This window comes from Gavia stellata, chromosome 9, assembly GCF_030936135.1.
Source record: "Gavia stellata isolate bGavSte3 chromosome 9, bGavSte3.hap2, whole genome shotgun sequence".
Lineage (NCBI taxonomy): Eukaryota > Metazoa > Chordata > Aves > Gaviiformes > Gaviidae > Gavia > Gavia stellata.
Window position 1 is genome coordinate 28796606 of NC_082602.1, and position 18346 is coordinate 28814951.

Here is an 18346-nt window from a genome sequence, read left to right on the forward strand (position 1 = left end):
AAATCCCCAGGATCTTTCCAGTAAATCCATGCCTGGTAGATACCTAGGCCCCTAAAGATGCAGAGATGCAGCATGGACTTTGCATAGTGAACCTGCATTTTCCACAAGCATTCAAAATGAACTAATAATTCATTCAAAATTACTATCCGTTAGCTAACCAAGCCTACCTCAATGATAAAGCAAAGTTAGTTAACCTAAGGGTGCAGATGTATGTGTATTTCAGAACTCGCACCTTCATGATTGTCTGAACTGATGAGCGGTAACACACAAAGCCAACAGAGTCTAATCACATTCAGTATCTGCCTTCTGCCTCCCCACAGTTTGTCAGGACTGTTTCTCATGACGCAGGACTCTGATGTTTTAGCATAAGAACTAAACCTAGCAGGCAGGTCTGTAATTCAAGTGCCAGACAATAAAAAAAGAGCTAGCCAGATCCTTGCTGATATGATCAGTGAAATAAATAGGCCTGATTCTCAATTGCACTAAGGCTCCTTTGCGCATCTCTGGCTATCCAAAATCATTAGCACCAGCATCAACGGGCTCATACTTCCCACGAAGGTATGAGATATGGGAATGCTGATAGGAGAAGCCCTCAGTATTAATGACAGTGGATTCAGGGGGAGGACTGACAGTGCGACACTTAACTCCAAGTTTCTATTAAAGGACCTGGGAGACAGGTAGCTGAAGGATGAACACCAGGTAAAAAACTGGCTGGATGGCCGAGCCCAGAGAGTTGTGGTGAATGGGGTGAAATCCAGCTGGCGGCCGGTCACAAGCGGAGTCCCCCAGGGCTTAGTTTTGGGACCGGTCTTGTTTAATGTCTTCATTGATGATCTGGATGAGGGGATAGAGTGCTCCCTCAGCAAGTTTGCAGATGACACCAAGTTGGGAGGGAGTGTTGATCTGCTTGAGGGTAGGAAGGCTCTGCAGAGGGATCTGGACAGGCTGGATCGATGGGCTGAGGCCAACCGGATGAAGTTCAATAAGGCCAAGTGCCGGGTTCTACACTTCGGCCACAACAACCCCATGCAATGCTACAGGCTTGGGGATGAGTGGCTGGAAAGTTCCCCCGCGGAAAAGGACCTGGGGGTGTTGATCGACAGCCGGCTGAATATGAGCCAGCAGTGTGCCCAGGTGGCCAAGAAGGCCAACGGCATCCTGGCTTGCATCAGAAATGGTGTGGCCAGCAGGAGCAGGGAGGTGATCATGCCTCTGTACTCGGCTCTGGTGAGGCCGCACCTCGAATACTGTGTTCAGTTTTGGGCCCCTCACTACAAGAAGGACATTGAGGTGCTGGAGCGTGTCCAGAGAAGGGCAACAAAGCTGGTGAGGGGTCTGGAGCACAAGCCTTATGAGGAGCGGCTGAGGGAGCTGGGGTTGTTTAGCCTGGAGAAGAGGAGGCTGAGGGGAGATCTCATCGGTCTCTACAACTACCTGAAAGGGTGTTGCAGAGAGGTGGGTGTTGGTCTCTTCTCCCAAGTGACTAGTGACAGGACAAGAGGAAACGGCCTCAAGTTGCGACAGGGGAGGTTCAGGCTAGATATTAGGAAAAAGTTCTTTCCTGAGAGAGTGGTGAAACATTGGAATAGGCTGCCCAGGGAGGTGGTAGAGTCACCCTCCCTGGAGGTATTCAAGGAGCGTGTGGATGTGGCATTGTGGGATGTAGCTTGATGGACATGGTGCTGTGTGGTGTTGGGTGGGTTGTGGCTTGTTGTTGTTGTTGTGTGGCGTGGGTTTTGTGGGGTTTTTTTTTTGTGGTGTTTTTTTGGTGTGGTTTTTTTTTTTTTTTCTTCAGGTTGGACTCGATGATCTTACAGGTCTTTTCCAACCGTACTGATTCTGTGATTCTGTGACCGCCAAAGATTTCCACCTGCATCTAGGAGGTGTTTCTACCGAAGAGGTATTGCCGTAATAATGCTCAAACGGCAGGAAGGAACACAGCGTAAGAAAACCGGATAAATTAATGCTTTAATAACACACAAGCAACGGTGTCATCCATTTACCCAAATCAATTAAATAAAGAAGGACAATCTCGTTTCTAGGCCGTTGCTAGGACGGATTTGCCGAGGGCTTCCGCAGGTTTCCGCTCCCCCCTATTCCTGAAGCGCTATTGCCCTCTGGCTGTGAGCCTCAGCCCCTGCACGGAGAGCAAACACCCGCCGCTCCAGCCCCGTCCCCAGCTACTTTTGCTTCTAGCCCATGATAAGAGATGTCTACTGTCAGAAGAGTTCAGATTCCGAAGGCTGGAGAAACTACAGTCATTGCTAATGTCAGTCAGTTTTGTTGCTGTGTAAAACAATAAACAAATGTGCCCTTTTCTCTGAGAAAGAACTACCATGGGCTGAATACAGAACATGAACCTGGAGTTCTGTGATATTACCAGGAGAAAAAAAAAACATTATAAAATCTTTATGTCTTTTATAACTGGCATTTTTCCCCTGAACTGATAAAAAGGCACTCACAGGACTAACAGCAATAACTTTTTTTTTCTTTTTTTTCACTTTACCTGACCACACAGATATATTTTTTTACTCCAAGCTCCGACAAGCTTAGATAATAAAATTTTCTCCATACAAATTCAGTGTCTAAACAGCAAAGAAAGTCCTAGTCTGACTGGGGCAGGGATTGTCGTCTTCTTTAATTCTGTATATGTGTCTCGGTCCTGTAACCATTGATGTTAATATAAAAAGCCACCCAGTTCATTTCAAGATTGCAAAATCAAGTGCAGTCAGCTTAAGGGGCTTCCCCCTGCCTGGGGGATACATGTCCCCTTCAATCTCCTTCAATTAAGAGCTCTGCCCAGCAGAAAGAGAAACAGAGTATTCAAAAGCTCTGCTGAAATGTCATGAATGAGGATGATGAAAGTGCTTTTTCCTTTTGCAGGAAGGACCCCTCAGAGGACATCCTTCCACAGCAAGAATTCATTCATCAATTTTGCTCCAAATGCCTCTTTGGACCAACTTCTGCAGGGTGCATCAGCAGTGAAGCCTAATGCAGAGATCCACAAGGCAGGCACTGAATGCTACAGAGCAGCAGCAGCTTTGCCTTTCTTAGCACAATAAAACCGGGCTGAGAAATTCAGTAGATCCAGAAGAATTGCTTTTTTCTTGCCATCTCTTTTCTCAGTTCTTGATAAACCTCTGTCTCCTGTTCCCTGTGGCTTTTCTGTCCTTCTCTGGCAAATCTATGTAAAACTATGCTCCTGACTGTATTAAGCAGATAAATAAGTGATGAATATTGCTCGTAAATATTTCTGAACTGGATGCTTAAAGCAGTGCTTCAGCCTTTTTTCCTCAGAGGCGCTAGCGAAGGAAGCTGAAACGGATAAAGTAAAAATCCAGATCTGAGGACTGTAGGAATAACAAGACCTCAGAGAGAATTGCAGGGGAACACGACAGTTTTCTCTAAACCAAAACTGGTTCCATCAGAAGGAGGAAGGCCCTCCTAGGTCACAAAGGCTTTCTATCAGTCAGCTCAGCACAGAGACCTGCAGTATTTTTAAGGGTATTTTCCTCAGGGTACTTTTAACAAGATGACTTTTGCAAAGTGTGACTCTTCCAACAGATTTGAGGGGTTTTGTTGCTGTGTGTGAACTGTGAACGTCTCTCGTACATCCCCAACCATCCAAGCTTTCTCTAAGAGATTCTCTCACAACGCAGCAGACTTTTTTGGAGAAAGCTTCCTCGAAGTGAATGTAAAAGAAATAAAAGCATGTTTCCCCCAGCAAACGTCACTGTGGTACTTTTGTTCTGTACCTAGCAACAAAGTTTTGTAGTAGCAAACCACACAGTCAATTTTAATGAAATAAAAACATACATTCTCAGAGAGAGACAGGTTATGGAAGGAAAGCGTATTTTTATCAGAAGTGTTTCATGAGTGTGTGTCCCTTACGAGTGTAAGGGGTTTAACCACTGACAGATTGACCGTGAGTCATTCCCATCAGTTATTTTCTTGAGCCTGGGCATGAGCTTGGCACAGCTTTGTGCTGCATGCTCTACAGGAAGGTCAAAATCTTCAGGGAATTTCCTTCCTATTAATTTTTTTTCCTGGTTGGCTGCTTTTTTTTTTTTTTTTACATTACCAGAGATATGTTAAATGGCTGAAATCCAGGACCTTTGGGCACCTACATTATGAAGTACACACAGAACTGAGGTATCTTCTCCCTAACAAAGAACTCACTGGAAGATGGAGGAATCATCAGAAAACCATACTCAGAAAATCAGTGCCCAAGTATGCCCATAATTTTTCTTAATTGGTGCAAGAAGATTTACTTTTTCTGACACGTGGAAAAGCCTCCTGTGGTTCTGTGATTTGATATAGAAAAATCAATATAACTACACTTATGGAAGGGTGAGAGAGGAAATGCTGTAAATTTCCATGGTCCTGGAGTGAACTCATATAGCAAGAAACAAAATATTTATGAGATGAACCTCTTCAGGGTACATGTTACAGCTTCTGGATTTAATTAATAACACGGCATAGATGTAGCTGGGTGAGGCATAGATGTAGCTGGGTGAGGCATAGATGTAGCTGGGTGAGGCACAAAGGGGGTTTATCAACGCTGCAAAGAGCCACCATTTCTCTCTTCTGGGATACTCAGGACTGTCTCAGACTTGGAGAAAGCAGGTGATAGAGACATTTCAATAATGTGGTTCCCTGCCTTTTTTGTACAAATTGCTGTGAGTCAGTAGGAATCTTGACATGAAACTAGAAGCTGAACATTTTATCACGCCATTCATAACTCACCAACGGACTCTATTTCGTATAGCATACAGCAGAGGAGAAAAGGATTCAGAAAGAGATTAACCCAAATCATGAAGGCAGTGTCTGTTAGATACTATCAAACATGATGGTCCGGATATAACAAATGAACCAGGAATTCCCTAGATACTTGATTTCCAGAAGCTGGAAATATTTGCATATGCATATATTTACTTTTACACATATATACATATATGTGTGTGTGTATGTATGAAGAATTTATTTTATTTTTTACGTACACTATATATGTCTTACATACTTCTTTCACAGCCAACCCTGGTCATTGCTGAGGTGAGATGTGCTAAATGGACCTTTTATCTTAATGCTGCACAGAGCTCAGACATCACCTGGAAAATGTTCTATTCAGTTTTGTGGGAGCCTTAGCAGATTACAGATATCTAATCCACCTTTATTTCTTTTGACATACCTGCACTATCAGGGAGCAACCTATTTAGCCACCTACGTGTTTATTGATATCTACTCTCTGCAAGCCTACAGCCTCTCTAGTGAGCTCTGCATTGGTGTGGTAGAGAGCATACAGTTCTTGTGCCCATTGCTCACCAGTCAAAGTCTGCCTCTGTGCACACGCATGGCTCCGATGTCATAGCCCCAGCATATTTTCCTTGCATGCATTTCTTCTCTGACTTGCGCTTCCTGTAGATCCTTTTTGCTCCCATGATGCAAGCTTCTCCCTGGAAACAAAACCAAAAATATCTTTCTCTGACACCCACCAGGCTATTTGTATCACCCAATTTTTCCAAGCCTGTGCAATGGGAGCTGTGACTCAAGGGAAGAGGATGGGAAGTCAAATGCCATGTCAGTATACTGAAGCTAATTAAAGCTACTGAAGCTTTAACTGAAACTAAAACAGCTTTTCCAATACACTAAGAAATGATCTGAGGTTACTTATGTATCTGATTCAGTTCTGAATTTATTGCAAAGCCAATGAGCAATTGGTTCGGGCCTATTTCTCATTTATAGATTAGGTTTCACAGCAACTGAAAAAACAGTCTGATCCCTCTGCAATCTGAGACACAGAGCAGGTCTATTTCTTTGGTCTAATCTCTTTGGCAATAATTTTTTTCAGTGGAAACTAGTAATATGTGTATATGTAAATACTTTCCACAGACTTTGAGTTCAGGTTTTACAGGGTTTGACTTGTGTGTGGATGATAATATTTCCTTGCCTTTTCACACCTATCTTCAGCACCCTGCTAAATATTTCTACCTAGGGAACAAGGCTCAGCCTTCTAATCTCAATGGAAAACAAATCAAAAGGCAAAAGTCCACAGCAGCCTTCCTAAAAATAGTTCTACAAGCTCCAAAGCCAACATCCTCAACAATATACTGCAAAATCCTTGGCATTTTTGCTTATGCAAGCACAAGAAAGTAAAGAACAAAATACAGTGGGGTCTCACTTGTTACCTTTTATGCTGTTAGAATCACTGTAAGAAAGAGAAACTTTTCATGGCTTTCATTTGCCCATGAAACAGAAGGGCCTGAATGGCAACTGGTGTAAAATGCCGTGCCTCCTTGAATTTCAAGGAAGCTGTACTGATTTCAACATCTAAGGATCTAAGTCATAACCAGTATTTTTAGTGTGGAGTTGTGCCTTGTGTGAGCAGCTAGTCTGAGTCAAGCTACTTTCATTTCATATTCATTATTAAGGTTTTGCCCAGCAAGATATATACAGAAAGACAATCTTTGATGATATAAATGGGTGTTTTCACTTCAGACTTCAGTGGAGCCTGTGGTGTTTATATAACCACAGAATTTGGGCCATATTTCATTCTAACCTGATACAACGTAGGCTGTTGTGTCAAACTTGGCAGAGCTGGGAAGATGCCCAAGGCAGGTGCAGGCACTGTGCGGAGCACATTACCTTGCTGGGCATTTAAGCAATGGTTCCAGGAGTGATGCAGCAGCTGAATCCAGGATGCAAGGGATAGGGCATAGGGGCCCAAGGGACTGAGGAATAAAGTCCCCAACTCCCACAGCAGAAGTACCGCTGCTGAGAGAGACAGAACAAGGATGAAACCAAGTGAGTAAGAAATGAGGCTAAGAGGGCAGGAATTTGGAGAAACAAGTGTGAAAGCAACTAGAAGGGTCTTAAGACACTGGCTCTGATGACACAAAGGATGGAGGAAGAGAAAGGAGGTAAGGATGGGGAAATTGAATGGGAGATGTAAGACTGAAGGAGTTCAGGCCTCTTTCAGCAGCAGTGCTTTTGCTGTTGTTGCATTCCTCAGCTCTGGATAAGCCTGAGTTAATTGCCTGCATGGAGAATGAAACCCAAAAGGCAGCTGTTCATCCTTCAGTGCTCACAGAGTGCAATCTGAGGCCAACACACCTATGTAACAAAACAGACACATCCAATAAGGCACAATCTGATACACCAACCTAACAGGAAAAGACATTGGATCATGCTGATTTTTAACTGTAGGATCATTAGTTACTTCAGGTCAGATGCCAGCCTCCTTGCTTCTCACCTGGCTGTGGAGTTGCCAAGGCCTGTAGTCCTCTTCTGCACACCTCCGATCAAAAATGGACTTGTAGTCTACTTTCACCAGCTGCCACTCTGAGCGGTGGCTGAAATGTCCAAACACCCTACAGAACACAGCAGAAAGAGCATGCAGTCAAAGGCAGCAGGAGATGGAGTCTGGCAGTTACAGAGGTACAGTCACCCACAAATTTCCAACAGAGATTAATTGCTTTAGGAGTGCCAGTCCTACTGATTTTCACTTGACTGACATAGTGAAAGTCAGACTTAGGCTCCTAAATACCTACAACCCTCTTAAAAATTGCATGTAGCTTTCATTCTGTGGATCAAGATCCTTCCACTTACGCCAGTCCCCAAAATGAATATACAGAGAAGACTTGACATGGGGCTGGAGACAGTTATACCTACAGGAGTTAGATATCTCAATTACGAGCTTTGGGAATCCCTTCCACATGAATTAAAGTCAGAATCTGAAGGGATCATTCTTCACACATCTCTATTAACTCAGGTTAGTTTCCCAGCCACATATTATGTTTATTACAGGTCAGTCCATTTTTTACAGACAGAAACCGAATTTTCCTCATATTTTTGCAAATCTGATCTCAGGTAAAATGTCACAATTTCTGGCAGGATGAATCCAGATTTATGCACCATGCAGAGCTCAGCATACCACATTGAAACTAATCATAATTTTTCATGAGTCAGCCTCCAGGCAACATTTTGTCATTAATTTTTACAAAAGAATGTCTTCATTTTTCTGTATCTCAGTTAAAAAAAAAGAAAGTGGCAGCAAAACACAGCTATAAAAATACCCCACCATTTTTCTTTCAAATTTTCATCTGTCAAGAGTAACTCTGCTTTAAACATATTCAATTTGAGGAGTCAAGTTTCATGCTGATATGCTAAGTGATAGTGGTTTTGCAGCTTGCAAAGAACCATGTTGTCATTCCCTCAATCATTAGGGGGTTGCAGAGAGGTGGGTGTTGGTCCCTTCTCCCAAGTGACTAGCAACAGGACAAGAGGAAATGGCCACAAGTTGCCCCAGGGGAGGATCAGGCTGGATATTAGGAAAAATTTCTTTCCTGAGAGAGTGGTGAAATACTTGGAATAAGCTGCCCAGGGAGGCAGTGGAGTCACCATCACTGGCGGTGTTGAAGGAACGTGTGGACGTGGCATTGCAGGACATGGTTTAATGGGCATGGTGGTGTTGGTTGATGGTTGGACTTGATGATCTTACAGGTCTTTTCCAACCTTAATGATTCTGTGATTCTGTGATATCACAAATAAACATTGATGATTTAGCAACAGAAGACTGCATGCTCCTGGCTTCAGATAGCACTTGCTTTGGTCCCCAACCAGAAATGCTATTATGTTATGAACAACCCTCATAAGCTATTTTCAGTGTAGTTTCCATCAATATTAGCATGATGGCATGCTCACTTACGTCATGATGAGAGTTTCCTCTCCAGGTTCCCCTAATACTCCATCAACAAACAGTGGGATGGATGTGAAACTGTACTTGTTCCAAGATCTCCCTTCATCAAAACTTAACCTAGTGGAGAAAGCAGAATTAGTACCTTCTTTCCTCACTCTCCTACTTTACTTGAAGCGACTCTCTAGTCCACCACAGCTGCTATGGAGAAGAAGGAAGAAGCTTCTGTTCTTGAATACTGCATTTTTAGTCCTTTAAATACTTTGCTGGGAAGCATCGTCAATCAGAGCATTGATCAAACTTGTTTGGCATCATACTGCTAACTCATGGCCAACACTTAAGCAGTGGAAACTAATAAAGTTATGTTAGAGATCGATGCTTTAAGGGCAACAGGTACCCTAGGGCTAGGATTTTTTTAAAATAAACAGAGGGATTTTGAGCATCTTATTTTGGGGTCCCCAACATAAGACATTTTAAGGTGGATAGATTTCTGGAGCACAAGATCTTTGCCTCTTCCGACCAGAACTCTTCCCTGTGGTGGGTCTAAGTGAAAGTTTGGAACCACTCATCACTTCCTAAGACTTGGGTCTGTGTGTTTCAGATATTGATATGATACTGACTGTAGTGGAAGTAAATCATACAAAACATCACAAAACTATATTCTGCCTACCACATAAACTCAAGAGTGCAAACTAGCGGGGACACTTTTGCCTTACTGGCTATATAATCCTGAATCTATTCAACAAAAATCCTGTTCACAGGTGCTGTCTGCCACATAGAGGACAAGTTCATCAATAATTTTGAAAATTAAGAGTACTTTGGCAACTTAATAAGGGGCAAAGCCATAATCCAGATTCATATTACATAAATAACCAAACCCAAGAAGCCAAGTTGTGGTAAACTGGGAAAGTAATGGAATGACATTGACAATATCTCAGTTCTGGCCAAACTGAAACTATGTAAGCTGGAATTGCCAGGATTTCTTAGCTTTATCTGAGTTAATGTTTGCCAGTATCTTAACTGATATTTTCTAGATTGTAGCTACAGAAAACTCTGGATGCAGCCTAACTGCTGACCTCCTCGCATTTGAAAAGAGAGACAGCAGATATTTAGCATAGACAGTCATTACCAGAGATGTCTGATAGGCAGAGATGTATGTTTCATGGCGACCAGTACTCCACCTTGATCCAGGTACAGAACACTGTGCTCTTCCTCAAAGATCTGGGGGAAAAAAAAAAGCATATATTTAAATCGATTTTCCTTAGTATCAAGAAAATGTCATACTTCTTTAAATATGACCATGACAAAAGACAGGTATGTTTTAAGGAAGTTACTGAGTAGAGGAAGGCATTCCGTATAGAGACAGTTCTTGGGTTTTGTTTTTTATTGTTTTGGTTTTTTGGGTTTTTTTAAACTTTTCCCAGGTCCTTGGAAAATGCATTCTGCCTTTGCTTGATAGAAAGTTAGAAACATGAATTTTTTCAAGGATCAACAATTTCCCTCCTTTCAATGTAAGATTTTTGTTTAAACAAGAACTTTATGTGTTTGCACATATCTGGCCCTATCTCACATAAGTGATGTAGACAGGAAAATGTGGGCTGGTCAAAGACTGTAAAATAACTAGATTCTTAGAATAGCAAATATTTAAAAAAGATTTTTTTCTCCTGTTTCTTTTCTGTATTGGCTTTCTGCAGACATCTGCTCTCCAGTTTATATAGCAGCACTTGTCAGTCTGGGAAAGTCACTCCTTCTCTCCATGACTTGATATCCTATCCAGAAAATAGGAAAAAAAGACCTTCCTCTTCTGAGGATAAACACATTAAAGGGTAACAATGCTTTGTTAACAGGTGGGATTTCACTAAATATTAGGCACTTGATTTAACTTCATCATCCAGTCTTTTCCTGCAATTAATGGAGAGATAGGTAGCTTCAGAACAGGATGAACTGAATTCAGTCTTTTTCTCCATTAACTTAGGACCAAGGCAAAATTATCAGTTTATATAGACACTGAATTTTGGACAACTCAACTTAGGTGAAATGAGTCCCGCACGTAGTGAGGGAGAAGAAGACTAGTGCAACTGCTAATTCTCTGGAAATTATAATCATGGATGAAAAGAAAAGTTGTTTGATAGGTACAAGAGCTGTACAACAGTAAAAGGAAACACATAGTGTCCCCATATATATTAATATTTTAATCTGTTCTATGCTTTGCTGCAGGGTTAAACTGAAGTCAAACTCTGAGTAGAATTATAAAAGTAATTTTCTGTTACATGAAGTCTAACAATGTAATCAGTTTTTTTCTTTGGGCATCTCTCTACCTCTCAGAAGGGAATAGAAGTTTTCCCTTTTGTATAGATTTGTAAAAAGCTACTCTGAACCAAAAGAAACAAAAATTAAGCAATATTTTAAATCTACTTCTATGACAATTTCCTATGATTACTATTTAAACCTGTGATTCTGTGTTATTTACCTGTCTCCAAGTGTTCCCAGCATCAGATGAAACAAACATGCTGATGTCATTGTCTGATAGTTCGGTGCCTATATTACCTGTAAGATGAGCCTTGATTAATGATGCAACACTCTAAGAAAGAGTAGAACTAGCAAATCAGAGGAGTAAATGTATTTATTTACCTTTTACCATTATAGAACTTTTAGTTTTGGGAAGAGAAAGAGGGGGAAGGGAAAGACTTTCAGTTTGAAGAAAAAATATATAAAAGATCAAATGCATACAGCTCTACACACCTCCATATGCAAAGGAAATGCCCTGGTTTGAATCTAATGTTCATGGGAGTAGAGCACTAGAAGTGATCTCCTTGGTCCTGATGGTCAGTTTCCATAAAAACACATGTAACAAGTTGAAGGTCCACAAGGACTTCCGTTTGACAACCTTCCTTCCTTCCTGCTACCGGTGGTGTGACACACTCAACACCCTCCACACTCATCACAAATTCAAGATTTTGTCAGTGTTTGCACATCATACACAGGCAATCTTTAAATTTTTCATACCTGAAGCTACAATAATACTGGGGGCAGTGTCTCGGCTGGCGATGTTTCCTGAGGTGTAGGGATTCTCTGAGACCTTCAGGTGAAGATGAAGAGAGCAATAGGGCTATGGAGAAAGGAGAAATAAAAAGCAGACACAACATGAAGTGCATGTTCCTATTTCTACAGGCTTAGAAAAACACAGTGTCTTTCTGTATTATTTTCTAATCACTGCATCCAACCACTCTTAGAAATACATGGCCACTGTCCTGGTTCTGTTGCGAGAGCTTCGCTATCATTTTCTAATGCAATCCGTTCCCACTGGGAAACTGATTCACTGGCTGAAACCCTCTCACAAGGACAAGATCTTTGAGGCTGTACCCACAAAGGAGGCAACCAGCCTTGCAAGAGCAGGTAATGGTAAGGACTACTTAGCTCCCCTGGCTCATAGCTCTCTTGAGAAGCAAGCAAGGCTGCAGATGTGATGAAGTGACTCTCAGAGCAGCAGTGCCCAAGCTATTTCTGCAACAAGAAGCAATATAACCCTTTTGGTGTGGTGCTGAGTCACCACTAATTAACCATGAGAAATTCAGGCAATGTCATACCATTTCTTGACTCTGAGTATTTTTGACACATGATCCCATTCTGTACTGCACTAAGAAGTAATAGCAGGACTGGAAAATGTTAGTTTAAAAGTTGTTTAATACAATGCTTCATCACTCCATCTGGATGTGACCTTTGAGGTTTCAGTACAAATACATCCATGGAAACCTCACCTATTCGTTACTGATTTTATATGTCAGGTACTCAGATAATACAGGAATGGTACAGAATAAATCAGGTGAGCAAGGAGGTAAGACAGACAGGCAGATTTCCAAAGTTGCTGTTACATCTCCCTCCAAATCTGGTCTGGTAATTTCTGAAAATTTTGATAATATTTTCCTTCTTTTGGGGTTTTTTTTCAGTATTTTTTTTTTTTCTTCCAAACCTCATGAAGAGTCCTTCGTGAAACATGCTAAGGGAAGGAAGGTGGAAAAATATTGGCAAGAAAACCTGATGCAAACTGACCAAATTGAGAGGGACATCAAACAGGAACATACAGTAAAGCTCATGCTTCAGCTTGCACAGCTCTGCAAGATGAGCAGGAGAGGCCACGCAGAAGGCCCTTCAGGCTCTTAGGAAGCAGGTCTTTCTGTCTAATATCAGTTGCCTCAAGGCCAGGTCTCCAGCCCCAAAAGTTTTGTAGTCTTCCTCTGCAGGAGACCTAGCCTCATAGGTCACTGGAGGAAGATCACTGATCCATCCCACCTCAAGGTAGGTGTCTATGACTCTGAAATGAAAATCTCCCTGTGGAGAATGCCAACAACAATAGGCAGGAGTTTTTTTCGGCAAAGGTGAATGAAGGTGGTGAGGAAGGATGGGAGCTCTCACTTATGTGAGACAGAAAAAGGGGACATGGGTTGTGCAGAAGGGAACACAACCTGCCAAGTGGAACGTACTGAGTGGCCTAACTCTAACTGACAGCCTTGCAAGGGCAGCCGCTGGAGCAGCCCCGGGGGCACAGGGAGGGACTGGAAACGAAATCAATCTGACATGCATGCAGCAAGTGGAAAAGCATTGCAAGAACATGAATTCTACCCTTTTACATTTTTATACGTTGTGAAAAGACTAAATACAGAAGTTATTTTTAAAACTAACGTACTCCAAGCCCACTTGAGCATTTTGAAGACAGTGGCTAATGGCAGCAACTCAGCCAATTCCCCACTCTAACAGAGATTAGACCTCGTTAGACTCAAACCTTTGTGCTACCAGAGATTTTCTTTCATATTTGTCTCATTTCACAGATATAATACACAGAAATGGAATATATATATATATCAAATGTTAAAAGCCACCTGTCTAAGCAGAAAAACAGTATTTTTAGTGGCATGACTTCTTATTGGTTGGAGTGCAGTAATGCTTACAGTGTCTAGTGACAGCGGGGTATGGTGAAAAAACTAACCTCTCCATCCTAGCCAAACACCTGAAGTTATTGCCCATGGCCATCTCACGTCCTTACTGTATCCTTCTATAGTTCATTGACAGATATTTTTCCAGACTGGTTTGTTGTCCCACTGTTGGTCCCTTTGTGTTCCTCCTCTAGCTCCCCCAGCTTAACTTGTATACAGACATCTCAGCTTTGTTTTTTAGAACTTCCATCAGTTATCTCTACCCTTCTTGTTGTTACCAACAGGCTACTGAAATCATTATTTTCATCAGAATCACAAATTTTGGGTTTCCCTTTCATTGCCTACTACCCCGCAGTACTAGGTGCTGCACAGACGCCAAGGGAAAGACAACCACTGCCATGGAGCATTTACAACCTAGGTAGAAGATAAAGCATGAGTGACATAGCCCATTTCTCTGCTCACTGCCATAGTTCTTACAATCATGCTGGAGTTCATTACTTGCTTCCGAACAGTTTCAAGCCAGCACTTTTATGCTCCCCTCTCAGAAGGCTCATCAGTCATTAGTAAAATTTCTCATAATACCTACAGACTCACTTCTTGGCTGTTCTGCAAAACCCACCTGAACAGTCTCCAATGGCATGACATGTACAAAACAGCTATTAGTGACTGTCCCTGGTCGGGAGCGGGGCAAAATATTATAACACAAGGATAATGCTAGACACCATTCACAAAGCTAGGGGTAGTCACAGTATTTGCTCATCTGCAGTAGCAAGGAGCAATGAAGAGAGATAAACACTTCCAGGAGAGAGATTCAAAACACCTCACTTAGATGCTTAAAGTATTCTGTAGCAGATGGTGTGAATGCCCTCCCTTACGAGAAATGGGTCTTTGTCCTGAAATCCTTATAATCCATATAGACAAGACAAACAAAGTGTGGGAGGGAATAAACAGATGTCTGGGGAAGAGAGGCACAGAGAAAATAAATGACTTGCCCAAGGTCACATAGGAAATTGGAGATAGGCCTAAAATTGAATCAAGATTCTCCTGAGATTCAGCCCAGTGTTTTAACCACAAGACCATCCTTGAAAGCTAATTGATTAACCCTCCTAGACAGATGCCTATAACTTGCAAGATAGAATTACTCCTCAGTTAACCACTTCACAGCACAAGATAAGTATCAAACAAAACCAGCATCTTTGGGATATAATACCTTGGCAGCTATTTTATGAAGATTAAGTGTATTCAGTGTAGAAAACAGGTGGTATAAACAAGAAAAATAAAACCTTGGGGTTAGATGGAATTTCATTGCTTTCCTCCATCCTCATTATTCAGAGCCATCTTACAAAAAATGCAAAGACATTCTTTGAGCTGCTTTGAAAAAAAACACCTCGAGCGCACTGTCAGTAGAGGGATGGTTCCGTCTGGCTTGCCTTGTGTTTCAAGCAGATTCCCTCTTAACCTCCTTAGCTGCCAACTTAGCTGTTACGTATTTATTTCTGCGCTAACTCTCCCTTAGTTTAGGTTTAAAGACCAGATGCACAGAGGACACAGCACCGCACTCGCAGGCTGGGGACTGTCCTGCCACTCTGGGAAAGGGCAGAACATACGTCATTGCTGTGTCCCGAGCTATTGCTAGAGACAATTATGCTGAAAACCAGCAGTGTGAAAGCATTAGTATCTGCTGTAAAGTAAGGATGGGAGCTAAGCTAGATGTACAATGGACTATTAAGAATTCACTTAGCTATGCCGTAAGGAGAAGCAGGATCATGCCAAGAACAGTAATATGGAGAGGGAAAAGGAGCAACTGACATAAGGAGGTAAAACTTCTGGAGATGCAGGGGTAGACAGACTGTGGGTAAAGACATGAGTGGAGTTTGTGAACTGTTTAAATACTACAGCTACGTCACATTGACAAGGAACAGAATGGCCTCAGAGCAGGGGACAATTCCTTTTCTCCATGCTTTTCCTCAGCAGAATGCCATTATGGATCCCTGACTTTTTTCCAGGAATTTACAACACTTCCAGTGCTTTTCCTTTGAAAATTTCCCCTACCACTCCCAACTTCTGTGGTCTGTTCTCTATCATTTCTTGAATTCTTGCATTCCATATTCTGCCTTCATCTTCCCCTATCACTAACTGTGAAGCTCAAACCAGATTTTTAAATAGCTTGTCTCTCTCTTGTAGGATTGTTATTTTACTTTGTGGGTTTGGTGGATTTTCTGTACCTCCCTTTCTTTTGCAGGCAGACTGCTTGTTCCTGTAAAAGACCTAACAAGTCAGTTTAGTTCAGGTCTCATCTATTTTCCTTCTTGCAGATCTGCAAGCCAATCACCGGAAACCCTGTACTTTCAGCTGATGATCCCTACTCTGTTACCATTCCACTAGCTTGTGACAACCTAAGCATGAAGGAGGCAGACAGGCTCTGGCAATGAAAGAGGCTTCTTGCCTGGTTTACCTCATGTTAAGGGAAGAGGAAAAATAAACATGGCTAAACATTCCTCTGGCCTTATCATGGGGAAGGGTTGACTAAGTTCCTTCCCATTCTTCTGGAAGAGCAAAGACTGAGCTACATAGTTTAAGTCCATTGAGGATTTGTCCATAACCACCCTGAAATCATGGGCCGATTTCTACAGATGCCCATGAACCTGAGATGCCTACCCCAGCCCAAGTGACAGAGCATTTAGGAAGTGGTTGCTTTCCAGTGAAAACAGGATGACAAGCCAACATCGAGCTTGCACAGGTGGAAGCAATTCTCAGGGCAACTACATGGTTGCATAGAGAGCAAAATAAAAATGAACCAGTGTTTAAATAGTGGTTTGTGCACACTGAAGCTACAAGGATATAAATGCAATCCACAGAGAAACAAGAGCTTCTCTGGGTCAGTTCTCACTGTGTCCTTACAAGTGCCTACACTTCTACCCCTGCTCATGACCCCTTGACTTTCTTGTTCATGTTTACCACCCTTAAGGGAATTCCAGCTTGTCCAGGTGTATCTGGTCTAATTTTATATGAAATTAATTGTGTTCTCAGGTGCCCAGGAGTATAGTAGCAGATACAGTATGGATGGGAAGGTTTAAGGGAGCCATAATCCCTTCTCTCCATAAGAACCATCCAGTCCTAGTTTATATGCAGTCATATGACCACTTCCGCTGTATAGTGGATAACTACAGTGGCAGCATACCCTTCTATACAAAATACATTGTTCCTGCAAATGACCATTCAATAGGGACCCTGCAGAGTAGTAACTCTGGCTCATTTATAACCACGATGGCAAGTCAGATCTCTATTCATCAGTGTGCAACAATACCAAGAAAGATGTCTTCTCAGAACTCAAACTTCAAATTTATGGGAAAAGAATAGAGCTTACTTTGATCATTTCACTTGTCTGCATGGTTTTTATTTCTTCTGTCTTGCCAGCCCCCAAAATATTACCCTATCGTATAATAAAAATCTTGGGTTTCTGATAAAATTTGTCATAATTTGAAAAAGTCAAGGTGTATTTTTTTGTCAAATATGTTCACTTGAGTTAAAACTAGATTACAATCTATTTGAAACACAAAGACTTCTACACATAGCCTCTTCCAAAAAGTTCAATCGCTTTATGTCTGCAAAGTTTTCTGAATGTCATCTTTTTGGTTTTAATCTTCTACAAAGATTTAATTTAAAAATGCCCTTAGTTGCAATTTTTAAAAACTTGGAAGAAGAAAACAAACCCAAACAAATTTGGTCATGCTCTGATATAACTCTTCTGTTTTACCCCCAGTCTTCCCTATTTATTATTTGCAAACTGGAGAGAAAATGAAAGGCTTGCATTTTGGCTCAATCAAAAAATCAATTATTTGAACAGCTTCAAATATGAAGTTATTTATTCTTTGCTCTTGCAATAACACACGGGGTTCAGTTAAGAGATTAGTGTAGCATTCAGCTACATACCACAATGCGCCAAATGTAATGCTCATTCAGATTCTAACAAACTTAGAGTCTCAAAATGAGAAACAACCTCTTCTTTTTCCAGATGGAAAATAACATGCAGGCACAGGACAGCAGGAGAAAAAACAGTGTAAGTAGTGACCCTGATTCTGCCTGGAACCATGTTAGAATTTGTGTAATGTAAAAGTTATTGAGAATCCCAAAGGCTGGGGTTCCGAGTATTGCCCCACTACTGTGGGATATCAGCCGAAAAACATGTCAAGATCAGTCTAAGCTTTCTAATCTGACAGAGATCTCCGATTCTATTCACACTGCTTATATTTCACTTTCACTCTTGGAAACCATTTGCATATAATGATGATTGAAGACTTATCTATATGTTGATCTATATCAATAAGTACAGAGACAGATACAATATACACCCAACACATAGCTATACATATATTTGGGTGAATGTGTCGATTATCACTTCAGAGTTCAAAGAGAAAATTATAAATATTAATATTACCAACAGTGTGGCCTGAAAGAAATCAGAGTTCTCCTTTCCTTTGAGCCTGTCTGAAGTTATTAGGTCCCTGAAAATTCCTGAGCTACAATAGCTCACTCCTCCCATCTAGTGTCCAGAGAATCAACTGCGCAGAAACAGCGTCCAGCTTCACCTGCTGTTTAAGGGGAGACCATCAGTTGTGCGGAACGAAGCTGAACTATGATGCTTCCTTTTGTTCCAGAAATTAAATTAAATTAACTAAATTACAATGCCAGCTCTTGCAATACCACCTGGCAGCCCAGGCCT

General features: G+C 41.6%; 1 protein-coding gene across 1 annotated transcript in view; it reads right to left on the reverse strand.

Moving 5' to 3' along the window:
- The window catches only part of LOC104258436 (VPS10 domain-containing receptor SorCS1-like), a 304871-nt gene that overhangs the window by 48444 nt on the left and 238081 nt on the right, over positions 1–18346 (reverse strand). The window contains exons 11-16 of the mRNA XM_059820842.1: positions 11699–11801; positions 11163–11239; positions 9822–9913; positions 8705–8812; positions 7250–7367; positions 5323–5453 (exon numbers count right to left, since the gene is read on the reverse strand). Of these exons, the coding sequence (XP_059676825.1) occupies positions 5323–5453; positions 7250–7367; positions 8705–8812; positions 9822–9913; positions 11163–11239; positions 11699–11801 (629 nt within the window). The remainder of the gene's footprint in view (positions 1–5322; positions 5454–7249; positions 7368–8704; positions 8813–9821; positions 9914–11162; positions 11240–11698; positions 11802–18346) is intronic.